Here is a 14,444-nt window from a genome sequence, read left to right on the forward strand (position 1 = left end):
AAGTACTTTTAAAAACAAGTACTTCAGTACTTTTACTTAAGTAGACCTCTGACTGTTGTACTTTTACTTTTACTTGAGTAAAATTTAGCAAAGGGTATCTGTACTTTTACTCAAGTAATGAAGCTGTGTACTCTGTCCGCCTGCCTAGGACCAAGGATGCTGAGGACGAGAAAGGTAGGATGAACAGCCTTCAGCTTCAACACCTCCCCTAACACTCCTGGCTCCATCAAACGTGCTGCGTCCTCCTTAGCTTGTCCCTGTTATAGGTGTGCCGAGTTTATGGACAGCTACCCATCCTTTGCACATTGTGTCTTTCTGTTGTTCACACACAGTTCAGACATTGGGAACTGAAATCTTTATTTTTTGAGAATATAAATGAGTGTCAAACCTCCTTTCTATGTTGCCGTCTCACCATACCTCCCTTCCGGTATTTGTGTTCTTTTTGTTAACACACACTTGTTTCACACATTGAAAAATAAATAAAATATCTCAAATGTATCAGTTACCTTTTTATTTCTTTTCACCAGCTATTTGAAATATGAGTTGCAACTGTTTTATCGAAACGGTTGTTTGCTTATTGAGTTGCAAGTGTGTTATGGAAACAGTGGGTGTGTATTGATAGAACTTATTTTTAACATTTAAGCTGTAATTGATCATTTGTATATTTATTTGACACATGATTATGGCTGAGTTTTACAATTTTATCAAGGCTGTGTGGTGGCAAATTTTATTTTATCAAAATAACTCAATAGGACACTAACAGAAATGCCTAAACACTAGATCTGTAGGCCACAGCATGCTGACATATCTGAGATGATGTTGTAAATATTGGGTAACTAAATTTGCAAGCAATAAAGCTGTTGCCCGGTAAGGCTAACACTCTTTTGACAACCACAAAATACAGCAGTGTTTCTCAAAGTGTGGTCCAGGAACCGGTCCGCAAGCTATCCCAAGTGGTACGCGAGCAGACCTGGTAAAATATAATATAGATGAGTTGTTTGCAATATTGAACCAACTTGTATGTAATTCCAAACAGTTCTGCAACACTGCCTATGTAAGCTATGCCAGTTTAAATCATATGAATCCTCTGACACAATAAGCAAGGTGGTTCAGTGAGTAAGCTATTGTATAATATACTGTTGAAGTAAGTCTACTCTTTCTTTTTTAGCTAGGTGGTTCGTGAGATTTTTTTTTTTTTTTGGTGAAGTGGACCTTGGTCTGAAAAAGTTTGAGAAACACTGAAATATAGGAACTGTTGAGGTGCACATGAACCATGACGAACATCAAACAACTCCATGGCTCTACAGGGTCAGAGAATTTGTACAGGTGTTTGTTTCTCTTTCGATGGAAAATCCATACTTTTTTGCGATAAGCAGTGGGGGACGTTTTTTTTGCGACCGCCCCTAGAGGAACTAAAGGTGAACTGCAACCAATTTCGAATAGAATTTCGGCAGTTCGAGCTGAAGTTGGCCGAAAGTGCCTGGTGCTGAGCTGCAATTGGTTTATCTCCGTTTCATGGGAGGAGCCTGGGTCTGTGGATACAACGAAAGGGAGGGCGACTTGAAAGATGGCACATCTGATGGCCACAGGTAGCAATACAACACCAGTCAATCAATTGTACTCTACACTATAGCAGAGAAAACGAAAACAGCAGAATGAAATGACACAGCAGACGACACAACATTAAACCCAAATTAAAACCAAACGACACAGAGGACGACACACAACAGCAGAATCAAACGACAGAGCAGACAACATGCACAACATTAAAAACAAATGACAGAGATGACGACACGCACAACAGCAGAATCAAACGACAGAGCAGACGACATGCACAACATTAAAACCAAACGACACGCACAACAGCTGATTCAAACAACACAGAAGACGACATGCACAACATTAAAACCAAACGACATAGAAGACGACATGCACAACAACAGAATCAAACGACACAAAAGACGACACGCACAACAGCTGATTCAAACGACACAGAAGACGACATGCACAACAGCAGAATCAAACAACAGGCAAGTCGACATACTTGACGACATGTGCAACAACAGAGTCATGCCACAACATCACAATCAACACTAGGGGGTGTCGTTTTGTAAGGTGAGCAATGACATGAACAAAGGCCGTTTTGTCACGTCTGTCGTAAAGTGAATGTTGCATAGACATCTTCAGTGGACATAAGTAGTTGACAAAAGCAATATTTAGTCGACATAGGCATTATTTTTGGCACTAATGGAACGCCATATGGGGCCCCCTCGCGGCTCGGGGCTCCAAGCAGTTGCTTGCATTGCCTGTTGACAAGGTGCGCCTCTGGTTAACAGTCATAACTCCCTCTGCATTTTTGCATTTAGAATAGCTCTGAAACTGGGGGGCGAACATGTCGCAGACGGGACGCCAGAGCGTGATATCTCAATCGCAAAATTAAACAATATTTCTATCGGGCGCCTACGTTGCCATGAACAATAACGCAGCTCTCAACTTGGCCCGTTAAAATGTGAACAGTCTAGCAACGCATTTCATGAAGGCCCTTTTGGACATGTCAGTTATTTGTAGCACTGGCTAGATGTAAAACTGCATTTCGTTTTAGACTATTGGTATTTAATTTGTGCATTGACAATAAAGTTGAATATCATATGAACTAAAGATAAAATCTTGCATATGTAGAAAAGAAACATTCACAAAAATCCATTGCATGACCTCTCTTCTTTATAGCTGTTGAAAACTGCATGGAAATGACAGGGATTGCTTTGTTTATTAATAAATAAATAAATAAATAAAAGTAAAACTGATACCTTCAGCTTTCCCCTATACAATGTATCCTACAGGTGTACATGACCTTTCATCAGTCCAGTTGCAATGAATGAACTGTGATGAACCGCCCTACTTGTGATTGTTTAGAGATTTTAAAGGTTTTATAACAATGCTACAAATCTTTTGGCTAGTGCTACAAATCTATTCACCTTCGCAGCACCAGTAGGCTACTTTTTGTCGGCCCGCACACACACACAGGCATGCCAAACAACACAAAAGTTTCAAGAGTGGGGGATGGAGTAGAAGATGGAGACAAATTGATTAGTGTGATTTATGTTCACGAAACGGATGTACAGGACTGAGCGGCGGTCATATTTTGTACCGCTTTGCGGTACATCTAGTCTTATATACAAACAGCATAAATGACAGTCAGACATGCTGGTTTAATTAAGGAGGTTTGACACACCTCCCTAGTTTTGTCTTCCTTAGTCCAGAAATGCTTCAGTAACACTTGATGCGATTAACATTTTTCGAAGTGTCTCCATGTTCGTAATTCTTCAAACTGCCTTTTGCCATAGCCTATTAGGAAAGAGTAGGCCTAGACTATCAGTAGCCTGTCTAGTTATAATCCTGCAGTTGGACATTGATAAAAATTTGTAGGCTACAAAAACATAAAAAGAAATATAGCTGCAAGCTGCAATGAGGGGGCCAAGTAGGCAGTTCAGCACTCCAGATTTGCCATGTAACTCAATGTTGTTGCATCAGACATATAGCATTAAGCAGTCACAGCAAGTTCCATGCTGTCATCAGTTTCACATCAAAAATAAAAGATCGACTGAGATATGATTGAGGTCAAATGTCACCAAATTTCTTGAGCATTTCTTGAGGAACATGTACTAAGTTTGGTTTTGATACATGAAAGTGTTGCTGAGATATGAGCTCACTTCCTGTTTGGGGGCTTTGCCTCTGCTAATCTGCTAATTTTGGTGAGGATCAGCTAAAATTTGTGACCTGCGAAAACTTGTTCGTGATTTTGATTAAATCCAATATGGCGGCCGAATCAATTACGTTGATGTCACAAGTTGTCCTCTGTCGACCTCAGGGCCTTCCTCAGTATTGTTAGACACCACTAGTGCGTTTTAATTCTAAGCACAACAGCAGCTCCAGGGCAAAAGGCGTGTTTCCTAATTGCAGCGCCCCCTAGAGGTCAAATTAATAGTGTGTCCTCAGGATGTAGTCCCAAGTCCACATACCAAGTTTGATTGCGATAAGTGAAAGTGTTGCTAATTATAGTGCCCCTAGTGGTCAAACATCACTAAATTTATTGTGGGTCCTTAGGATCTGTTCACGAGTCAACATACCAAATTTGGTGTCAATACGAGAAAGTCTTCCTAATTATAGCGCCCCTAGTGGTCAAAGTGCACCATTGTGCGTCCTCAGGATGGAGTCTCAACTCCATATACCAAGTTTGGTTTCGAAACTGGCAACATCAAATACCTAGGGATTCATATTTCCCCCAGGCTGTCAGAGCTTTTTAGCCTCAACTATACTCCTCTCCTCAGGAAAATTGAAGACGATTTCAAACGCTGGTCAAAACACCCACTCACACTCATCGGAAAAATAGCCGCTGTCAAAATGAAAACTCTCCCTCAGATTAACTACCTCTTCTCTATGATCCCCACTACTCCTACAGACAATTGGTTCAAAACTCTCAATTCATTAACAACACAATTCTATTGGAAAAGTAAAAAACCCAGAATATCCCTCTCAACACTGCAAAATAAAAAATCACATGGCGGGCTTGAGGTACCAAACTTCCATCACTACTTCCTGGCAAATCAGTTACAATACCTAGTTAAATGGATCAACATAAAAATCACAATTACCCATGGCTGGAACTAGAACAAAACCAATGTACAAATATCACAATAGCAGACCTCTTCTGCCAACGCATTACCATCAATTCAACTCTGACAGCCTGGTGGAAAACAAACCAAATCACAAAATCATCACTAGCACTAAACAGGTACACCCCACTGTGGCACAATCCAGTGTTCACATTACAGAATAAACCTTTTCACTTCTCCACATGGGCAAAAAAAGGAATCTCACATCTCCACCTCCGAAGAGGGGGGGTGGTGGTGGGCCAAAAAAAAAAAAGTTTGGTTTCGATACGTAAAGGCGTTGCTGAGATGAGCTAATTTCCTGTATCTCTAGCGCCCCCCTAGAGGTCAAATGTCACCAAATGTATTGTATGTCCTCAGGATGGGGTCCCAAGTCCATATACCAAGTTTGGTTTCTATATGTGAAAGCATTGCTGAGATATGAGCCTACTTCCTGTGATTATAGCGCCCCCTAGTGGTCAAAAGACTCCGAATTTATTGTGCGTCCTCAGAATGGGGTCTCAAATCCATGTACTAAGTTTGGTTTCGATATGTGTAAGCATTGCTGAGATATGAACTTACTTCCTGTGATTATAGCGCCACACAGTAGTCAAAATGTACCAAATTTCTTGAGCCTCCTCCTAATTGGGTCCTGAGCACATGTACTAAGTTTAGTCTTGATACGAGAAAACCTTGCAAAGATATAAATTCAGTTCCTGTTTGGCAGCTTCGCCGCAAATTTCGATTGGCTGTTACCAGAGGTGGGAGTAAGTCACACATGTGCAAGTCATAAGCAAGTCTCAAGTCTTAACCTTCAAGTCTCAAACAAGTCCAAGTCATTTTTTGTGACAGTCAAGCAAGTCAAGTCAAGTCATAGCCAAATCATACGAATTCATGATGATTTACCCATGTTTTCATTTTAAAATAAGCTACAATAGGCTAGTTATGAACTGCTGGAGTTGTAACAAACAAATAGACATTGCATTCATTCAAGCCACATAGCCTACATCTGAACGGTTTATAGAATAAGATGAAATGTATACGAATAAAAATAAATGTAGCCTATTTCAAGTAGACCTATTATAAAATAGCCTATTATTGTTTCAATATGCCTCAAATATTAGGCAAGCTACATCAAATCATGAAAATATACTCAAACAGTTCTAGTTACACCTGTCCTGACCTGTCACATCTCCAGGGACCCAATAATGTTGAAAAAGTGAACTAATCAATCAATCAAACGCTGCCGCCGACGTCACAGGGATGTGTTTTAAGGGAGGGAGAAAGAGAGGCGCTTAGCCTACTTTAGGTTACAGTAGGCCTACATTGACAACATTTTCGCTATCAAGATTAAACTTAGACAAGAAAATGTTTCACTTTGCCATTTTCACAAATTTTATCCTAATATGGCGTTATACTAAAAAGCATAATAGATTCAAAGCCAACTCTTAACATAGGCCTACCTCAAATTTGACGTTAGTTTTCTAACACGACTAACTTGTGACGGATGAATCATTCATTTCAATCAATCATTTCTCCTTTGTGTTGTCAGATAGGCTACATCAGCTGTGAAGCTAAACATTATTATGTTTTGGTATAAACACAGAGCCTTCCATATTTGCAAGTTAGCCTACCTCAGTCTGTCTCATTTGATCTGGCACTTGCTATTGGTCTGTCGAGTCACTTGGTAACAACAGGTTCGCTCACGTGACGCATGCAACAGCACCTAAGCAGATTTTCTAAAATCGTGAAGTTAACTCCTTAATATCTATGAAAAAAATAAAGTAATTTGTCTCAAGTCTAAGTCAAGTCTCAAGTCATGAATAGCAAGTCAAAGTCAAGTCAAGTCTTTTATACATGTTGATCAAGCAAGTCTCAAGTCCTAAAAAATGTGACTCAAGTCCCCCATGTCTGGCTGTTACAGCCGAATGCTTCTGTCAATAGACCTCTCCAGAATAAGTCCTGCCTCACACACTTCTGCCATCTAGTTTCCACTGGGTTTTTTGATTGTCGGTGCCGTTAAAGTAGAAATATATCAGTAAGAAGCACTAAGCTAACGCACGCTTCAGACGCCGCGACTCCCCCAGTCAAGGTTGCATAGCAACGGGAATGTTTCATAGTTTGTCTTCACCGAAATGGAGTTTGTGACACCAGAGCCTGTCTACGGAGGTGGCACTAACCCTGCGTGAAATCATCATGTTTGATAGGTTGTTAATACATTCTGAAAACGTTACTGTTCTGATCAAGGTCATGCAAAATAAAGCTATCGACTCAATACGATTCAGCCTCTGATTCCTAGTCTGCTTATCATTATTTGTTATTCGTGAAAAAAAATCTCATCTCGTCATGTCTTTAGTGTCTACGTCGGCAATTTCTTTTTTTTCCCTCCGCCCGCGTACATCGGAACTAGCTCCCGGTTAGCATTAATAATTGTTTACTTCTTAAACGGCACCGACAATGAAAAAATCCAGTGGAAACTAGATGGCAGAAGTGTGTAGGCCAATCGGCCCACCAGCTTTTTCTACTTTGTCACCCACAGAGTTTGACAGGTACGATCTTACGAAACGCCATGTTATTTCCCATAGACATTTGACGACCGGAAGTTGGATGGATATGGACGTTACGGAGGCGGGACTTATTCTGGAGAGGTCTATTGTTACAGAAAGAAATGCACTGATAAGGCATGGTCTGAAGATCGTCTCTGCCAATGTTGGTGAGGATCCGCTGAAATTTGTGACCTGCGAAAACTTTTTATGTTTTTTAAATCTAATATGGCGGCCAAGTCATTTATGATGACATCACAAATTGGCCTGGGTCGACCTAATAACATCCAACAGTACTAGTAGACACCACTAGTAAGTTTTAATTCCAACCACATCAGCAACTACAGGCCAAAATGCAATTTTGCTAATTGCAGCACCCCCAAGAGCTCAAAGGTCACCAATTTTTTTGAGCGTCCTCTTAATGGGGTCACGAATCTATGTGTTAAGTTTGGTTACGATACAGGAAAGGGTTGCTGAGATATGAGCTCAATGATACCTCATTTTTGTCAATCAGGTCAACGGGTCAGAAGTTACGTGTGTGAACGCACGTCCAACTTTGGCCTGTTGGTGGCGAAACTTGGTGAAATTAATCATGGGACTTTCCCTAATCGGTGTGCCAAATTTCACAACTTTTAACCAGACGGTTCTATGGGCTGCCATAGACTCCCATTACGGAAGCGTAATAATAAGAAAAGGTAGAATCACTATGGGTTGCCTCGCAGCTTCGCTGCTTGGCCCCCAATAATAGGGAAGAATACATAGAAACACAATGGGGCCCCCAAATATTTCTAATCTAACTCCTGATTTTACTTAAGGTCTAATTTTTGAATTTGTCTTAAAAAGTCTACAGCTGTCCTGTTGTTAATTTATCTTTTTTCATCCGTAGTCTAAGTAGCGTGTTGCATACAGGGTTAATGTATGTGTTCTTTGATGCAGGCCTGAGGTCAGTGTTTTTTGAGAAGAGGGAAATACCACATTCTTCATGTGCCCAGCCCAGCAGCCAAATTTTTGCTCTTTGACTTCAGTGTCCATATAAGGCAGAGGCTACCATGGCAACGACAGGGCTTGAATAGCAGTGTCAAATCCCCCTAGCAAACTAAACTGCCCCCGCTCTTACCTCCCCCCAACCCCACTCCACCATCGCTGTGCGCAGGCGCGCTGTCGTTCACTACCAGCTCAGCTTACCGTCCTGTTTTCTCTTCCTGTCTTATTCTTGTCAATCCTCTCGCGTATTTATGAGTTAGTCAGAGGTCCAGGGGAGAAGTGCATGTACTGAAATAATTTTGGGGGGAAATAAATGCATAACTTATATCTGGCTTACCTAGAATGCATCACTATAAGGCCTAATTCAATTTACGCTAAGTGGAACCAAGGCGAAGCTTCACCCCTCCCCCGGTTCGATTCAGAGGAAGAACGCTGGAAAGGTAGGCCGCAAGCGGTTGCTAGACATGTACCGACAAAAGCTTGGTGAGGCAAAATCATCTACCGATTAACGAGCGGTTTCCTGAAAAGTCAAGAAGATTTATTTTCACGTCAAGTAGTATTGCTATTGCTATTATAGCTGACTTTTGCCCGTTTTGTAGACACCGAACACAGATCGGCAAGCTAAGACAGAGCGAGGCCTTGTTTAACAACAAACGTGGGATGTAGCGTAGCGAAGTTACTTCCTCGAACTAACGAATCATACTGGAAAGAGACGTTTTTTGTTGAAAAGGAGGGATTAGATGGAAAGACTTTAATGGGTGAAAGAAATTTTTTTAGTAAAATATGTGTCGGTGTTTCATCCTGCATGTTACGTGTGAATATTTGTAGTCCTTTAGTAGGCTATTGCCCACGGTTAATTTGTTTTCCACCCAAGAAAGGCGTGTTATTCATTGCGTCTACAGCCTGCAGAATGGCCGAAGATTATTCTCAAATAAATTATAATAGCCTACTCATATTATTATGCATACTCAATTCATCACATGACGCGTGAGACACGTGACGTCCATGTGCGTTTACGATACAGACAACTCCTGTTTGACACGCATTGGGAGGAATAAGGAAAGCTTAGTGTTTTCTGTTTTCAAACCTGATGATTTCAAAGTGTTACTGGTAAAGCTTAATTATTATTAGTCGAGTTGGGTTTGGGAATGTTTGTATTTTGTTAAATATTTTTAAACATATGGTGCCCTACTTCTTTTCTTATTAAAGGTCCTGTTTTGGTGGCGCTGTGAAGCATCCTCTACTACCTTAGCAAGCCTTTGAGAAGTCAGGGGTCAGGAGGACGCTCCAAGACTGAGAAGCATAACAAAAGTTAATGAGACTTAACAAAAAACACCAAACAGCAAAGAGCCAGCAAACAACGTAAACATAAAAACAGGAAGACCATTTTCACAGACCTGCGTCCTTCACAAGCTGTCAGGGACATTTAACAATGAGGCCTTGGAGATTGGCTTGGCTCTGACATCTTCTGAGTGTGCTTGTCAATTAAGCCCATCGCCAAAACTCATTTGCTGTCCAGGTGGAGGCCACCATTAAACAGGCTCTTCTTGCTTGGGGCTGACAACTGAGCAATGGCCATGGTGAGAGGGGGATGGGGAGATCCCAACGGTGAAACCAACGGACTGGGGGATAAGGGCTACCTCAGGGGGGAGGAGGACGACGAGTCACCCCAAGCGGGGGGCAGCGACTTGGAGGGAGTGGACGATGACAAGGCCTGCGTGGTGGACTGTGTGGTGTGCGGGGACAAGTCCAGTGGCAAACACTACGGAGTCTTCACCTGTGAAGGCTGCAAGAGCTTTTTCAAGAGGAGTGTCCGACGCAACCTTAATTACACCTGCAGGTATGGTCCAAAGGCAGGCAGTTCATGGAGGGAGTGTGGGTTAGAACCTAAGCATTGTGATCAAACAGTACCCGGGGTTTAGGCACAGTGTGGGGAATCAGGCACAAAGGTATCTGCTGAACACCTCATTGCAGGACATCTTAACATGGATGTGAAATCTCAGTCTTGGTAGATGAACTGTCTTAACCTTTCCTTTGGCTTGTTTGGAAGTATATAGCAACCTTCATGGTAGACATAATCTGTCTTCCGAAAATAACTTTTACCACTATTTTGAACAAACGTAGGCGATACATGGCTACTTTTATTTAACAGGACTAGATGGCTATAAAAGACAATCCGGCAGTATGAATCACTAGTATAATGAAATTGTTTGAATTGCAATCTGTTTTGGAAAACAAATGTTGAGATATCTGTGCGCAACTTTAGTCCTCTTTATCTTTTACTCTTGACATTTTTTCAACAGGTCAAACCGGGATTGTCAGATTGACCAACATCACCGTAATCAATGCCAGTATTGCCGACTAAAGAAGTGCTTTCGGGTGGGGATGCGTAAAGAAGGTACTCCTCCACTTTGAATTACAAAAATATATGAGTTCGCGTTTTATGCCAGAAGCAAAGCAAGCACAGTCATTAATGTGATATTATTGTTACTCATGTGGATCTGTTTTCAATGTCAAACTTGACATGTTGTCATATATGATGTGATGCATTGGCTACATGAATTACTGCTCTTTAAACTGTGTAGACATGTGGCACCAGCAATTGCTGTGGTACTATGCTTTTAGAATAGCAATAGCAATATTGTCCTGATGTTATTTTGATACTTCTGCCCTTGGTTATTGAGTTCAATCTGATACTTGTGAATTTAATCTGATAGACAGATTTGAATAGATTCCTCGAGGTAGCCCGTTTTTTCAGTGGTTGGTGAACTGTTCTGACCTGCGTCTTTAATCTGGAATCAGTGGGCCAAATCCTGTCAGGCCAATCTGTCAAGCCTCCCTCATTCATTTCCAACCTCTGTCTCTTCTTCCCTCCTTCACAAATCCCTCTTCTTCTCTCCACCGCTCTACGCTCGTCCATCTCTCTCTCTCTCTCCATCCGTCCACCCGTCCCCCTGCTCACTATCCTACCGCAGCAGTCCAGCGTGGACGCGTCCCCCCATCCCACCCCAGCCTCAGCCCCTCTACCACGCCGGTGGGTGGCGGCAGCGGCGTCGTCATCGGGTTAGGGGGCATCGGAGGAGATGGCGGCGGTGTGGGCGACTTTTACAATGGCCAGCCCGTGTCGGAGCTGATCTCCCAGCTGTTGCGGGCAGAGCCATACCCGGGCAGCCGCTACCCGCACCAGTACAGCCAGCAGCTGCAGGGCGGCGCCGGTGGTGGCGGTGGCGGCGGCTCGACCATGGGCATCGACAACATCTGCGAGCTGGCGGCGCGGCTACTCTTCAGCATCATCGAGTGGTCACGGAGCATCCCCTACTTCCCCGAACTGCCTGTGTCCGAGCAGGTGGCTCTGCTGCGGCTTAGCTGGAGCGAGCTGTTCATCCTGAACGCGGCGCAGTCGGCGCTGCCGCTCCACACCGCCCCGCTACTGGCCGCCGCCGGCTTCCACTCCTCGCCCATGTCTGCCGAGCGTGTCGTGTCCTTCATGGACCAGGTGCGCGTCTTTCAGGAACAGGTGGACAAGCTGACTCGGCTGCAGGTGGACACGGCCGAATACAGCTGCCTCAAGGCCATCGCTCTCTTCTCCCCAGGTGAGAAAGTCAGGTGTTGGCAGATTCTAGTTTTCTAGATTCTAGTAGCTTTTGTACATGTATAATATATTTTCATCTGTAGTGAGTTTTTGACGAGAATGATTTGCAACATAATAATGTCACATAACCTCACATTTATATGGGATTCAGCTCCCTCTGTTGGAATAATTGTGTTTTTACATTTAAGTTTTTTACATATAAAGGCTTGCTCTGAATATTAGAGAATTGTTTTAGCCAATTTCATGTCTAGAGAAGCCAGTTTAATCTGTCAAAAGATGTTTCTGAGTTGCGTAACTTGTATTGTGAGTGCTCTCACACAGTAAAGGTGACATTGAGAGGTTAGGCTGTCCAGGGCTGTCATAGAGGAAGCATAGCAACAGTGGATTATCTAAGACCATCAGTCATTGTCCTTTGAAAATGAACATGCGTTATTGAACTAAACCCTTGAGAACATGTTGAGAGTGAAAATGTGATTTAATTCTATCCACGCATGTTGAAAACCGTGTCTGTGTGTCTGTCTGTGTGTTTGTGTTTGTGTGTGTGTGAGTGTTTGTGTGTGTGTGTCTGTGTGTGTGTGTGTGCGTGTGTCTGTGTGTGTATCTGTGTGTGTCAGACGCATGCGGCCTGACGGACCCAGCACATGTGGAGAGCCTGCAGGAGAAGGCCCAGGTGGCCCTGACGGAGTACGAGCGCATGCAGTACCCGAGTCAGCCACAGCGCTTCGGCCGCCTGCTGCTGCGCTTGCCTGCTCTCCGCGCCGTGCCGGCCTCGCTCATCTCCCAGCTCTTCTTCATGCGCCTGGTGGGCAAGACGCCCATCGAGACACTCATCCGAGACATGCAACTCTCGGGCAGCTCCATCAGCTGGCCCTATGCTCCCGGACAGTAGACAAGGGGGCACTAAGGGGTCAGGAGGGAGGGAGGTGGTGGGGCCGGGCATGAACCTCACGCTTCACACCCTCATCTGAGATGCCTGAAGCTCTCATCTTCTCATCTTTTGAGGTCCGGGGCTGTGGAAGAAGTACTCTCAGAGCCCATGCCAGGTCCTCTTCTTAAATCTTCTTAATCTTCTTACCCTTCAGTCATGTGCCCAGGAGAACCTGGTTTATTTTTTAATCAGTATTTTCTTTGTGTTGTTTGTCATTCCGGACATGGTTTTTAACATTGGGGATGGAAAGGGGTGGCTGAATGGTCACACTGCTGGACTACTGGAGCTTGTTACTATTAACCCAAACACTAAAGGTACTGCACACGGCTACAAGGACTCGTTCCTTCAGTGTGATTGTCACATACTAAAACACATTTTGACTAGCTTGCCAAAGTTCTTAAGGGAGAAAAAAAACAATGCTCAGTTTTGACTCTGTAGAACCTGCTGGTTATTGGTTCCCGACTACTTCCGATTACTTTCATTACTAATAGGGCTAGTAGTTGTGTTTCGATTGGTCTTGTTTCTAAATGTCCGGGAACACTGACCCCCTGGCACTAATGCCATAATGCAGGCAACGTTCAACCCTCCGATAACTGCTCAGTGGCCAGCTATGACACTGTGCTCAATACCACTTCTGCCTACCGTGAATATCAGTTATTTGGATTTCTTCACAATTAATTCCATATCATGAAATCATGTAGAAGAAATCTCTGACACAATTTGGTTTCAAACAACCAATGAAAAAAGGAATAAACAAAACATTCTGTTACATCAAAGGCGATATTGCAAAAATATAACGCTAAAAGCACTTGAAGGATTTCCAGGATACATTAGCGTCTGATGGTTATCTGACATTAAAACAGTTAAATTTAAAATGGAAATGTATGAGGTAGCAGTACATTTGACATCAATGGTTGCATGATATGGTTGCAGAGGCTTGTGAAGGTTGCAACAAACCATATGGCTTAAAACCAAATTGTCTCACTGTGTCTTTCAAAAGAGCATGTTTAAATGGTGGACGTAGATTTTTATTTTGTGCTTACTATGTCAATTGTAATGATAATACCTTTTTTCTAACAGCTGATTCTTAACTTTAATGTATATTAACCAGAAAATACCTCATCGTCCATTGAGACGTGAATTGACCATCTCAGCCATGTCATGTTAATATACAGCATTTTCACAATAAACTTCTGGTCTTTGTCATTTACGTGTCTATGACACTCGGATACCTTAGTCTGCAGCAAAGAAAGTGATCTTCACTGCCATTTTACATCTTGGACACAAACCCAAACGCTTTATTCTTAATGTGACTGCCTGTGTTTGGGTAAGGGAGAAACCTGGATTACATTGGCACTGAGGACACATTGATTTTTTTCATTTGTCTGTACTACTCAATGTTCAATGGTTTTCAAATAATAGCCATGGCATACTTGTTTATGTCTGCCTTAAACATCCTGAATATAATTCAGAATTACCTCACTGAAAAGGCCTTTAAATATGATAAACCAACCTAAAGACAAATACACTACATTGTTTGCCATTTAGAAAAACAAACATTGGTTTGTTTTTCAAGAAAGTAAGTCATTTTTATGATATGTGAGTTCATGAATTCAGAATTTTATTAACATACCATTATAGTGAACAGGAACACTTTCACAAATGTGTTATGAAAAGGATTGTGTGTAATTTCCAAAATATACATATATGTGAATAAATTCATGACTTCTTTGACGTTTCCTATTTAT

The 14,444-nt window shown here is 42.5% G+C and overlaps 1 protein-coding gene across 5 annotated transcripts; it reads left to right on the forward strand.

Moving 5' to 3' along the window:
* Positions 1–8,310: 8,310 nt before the first annotated feature.
* nr2f6a (nuclear receptor subfamily 2, group F, member 6a) lies at positions 8,311–14,430 on the forward strand. 5 transcript variants are annotated; one of them, XM_042100667.1, is made up of 5 exons: positions 8,311–8,616; positions 9,386–10,016; positions 10,480–10,574; positions 11,155–11,769; positions 12,383–14,430. In XM_042100667.1, exons 2-5 carry the CDS (start codon positions 9,748–9,750, stop codon positions 12,655–12,657), a joined length of 1,254 nt encoding a protein of 417 aa, XP_041956601.1. In that variant the 5' UTR covers positions 8,311–8,616; positions 9,386–9,747; the 3' UTR covers positions 12,658–14,430. The 5 variants fall into 5 exon arrangements, with proteins under 5 accessions (XP_041956601.1, XP_041956584.1, XP_041956583.1 ...); XM_042100650.1 differs by having other exon boundaries at positions 8,313–8,729; positions 11,152–11,769; XM_042100649.1 differs by having other exon boundaries at positions 8,313–8,659; positions 11,152–11,769.
* The last annotated feature ends 14 nt before the right edge of the window (positions 14,431–14,444 follow it).

Source organism: Alosa sapidissima, chromosome 1, assembly GCF_018492685.1.
Source record: "Alosa sapidissima isolate fAloSap1 chromosome 1, fAloSap1.pri, whole genome shotgun sequence".
Classification (NCBI taxonomy): domain Eukaryota; kingdom Metazoa; phylum Chordata; class Actinopteri; order Clupeiformes; family Clupeidae; genus Alosa; species Alosa sapidissima.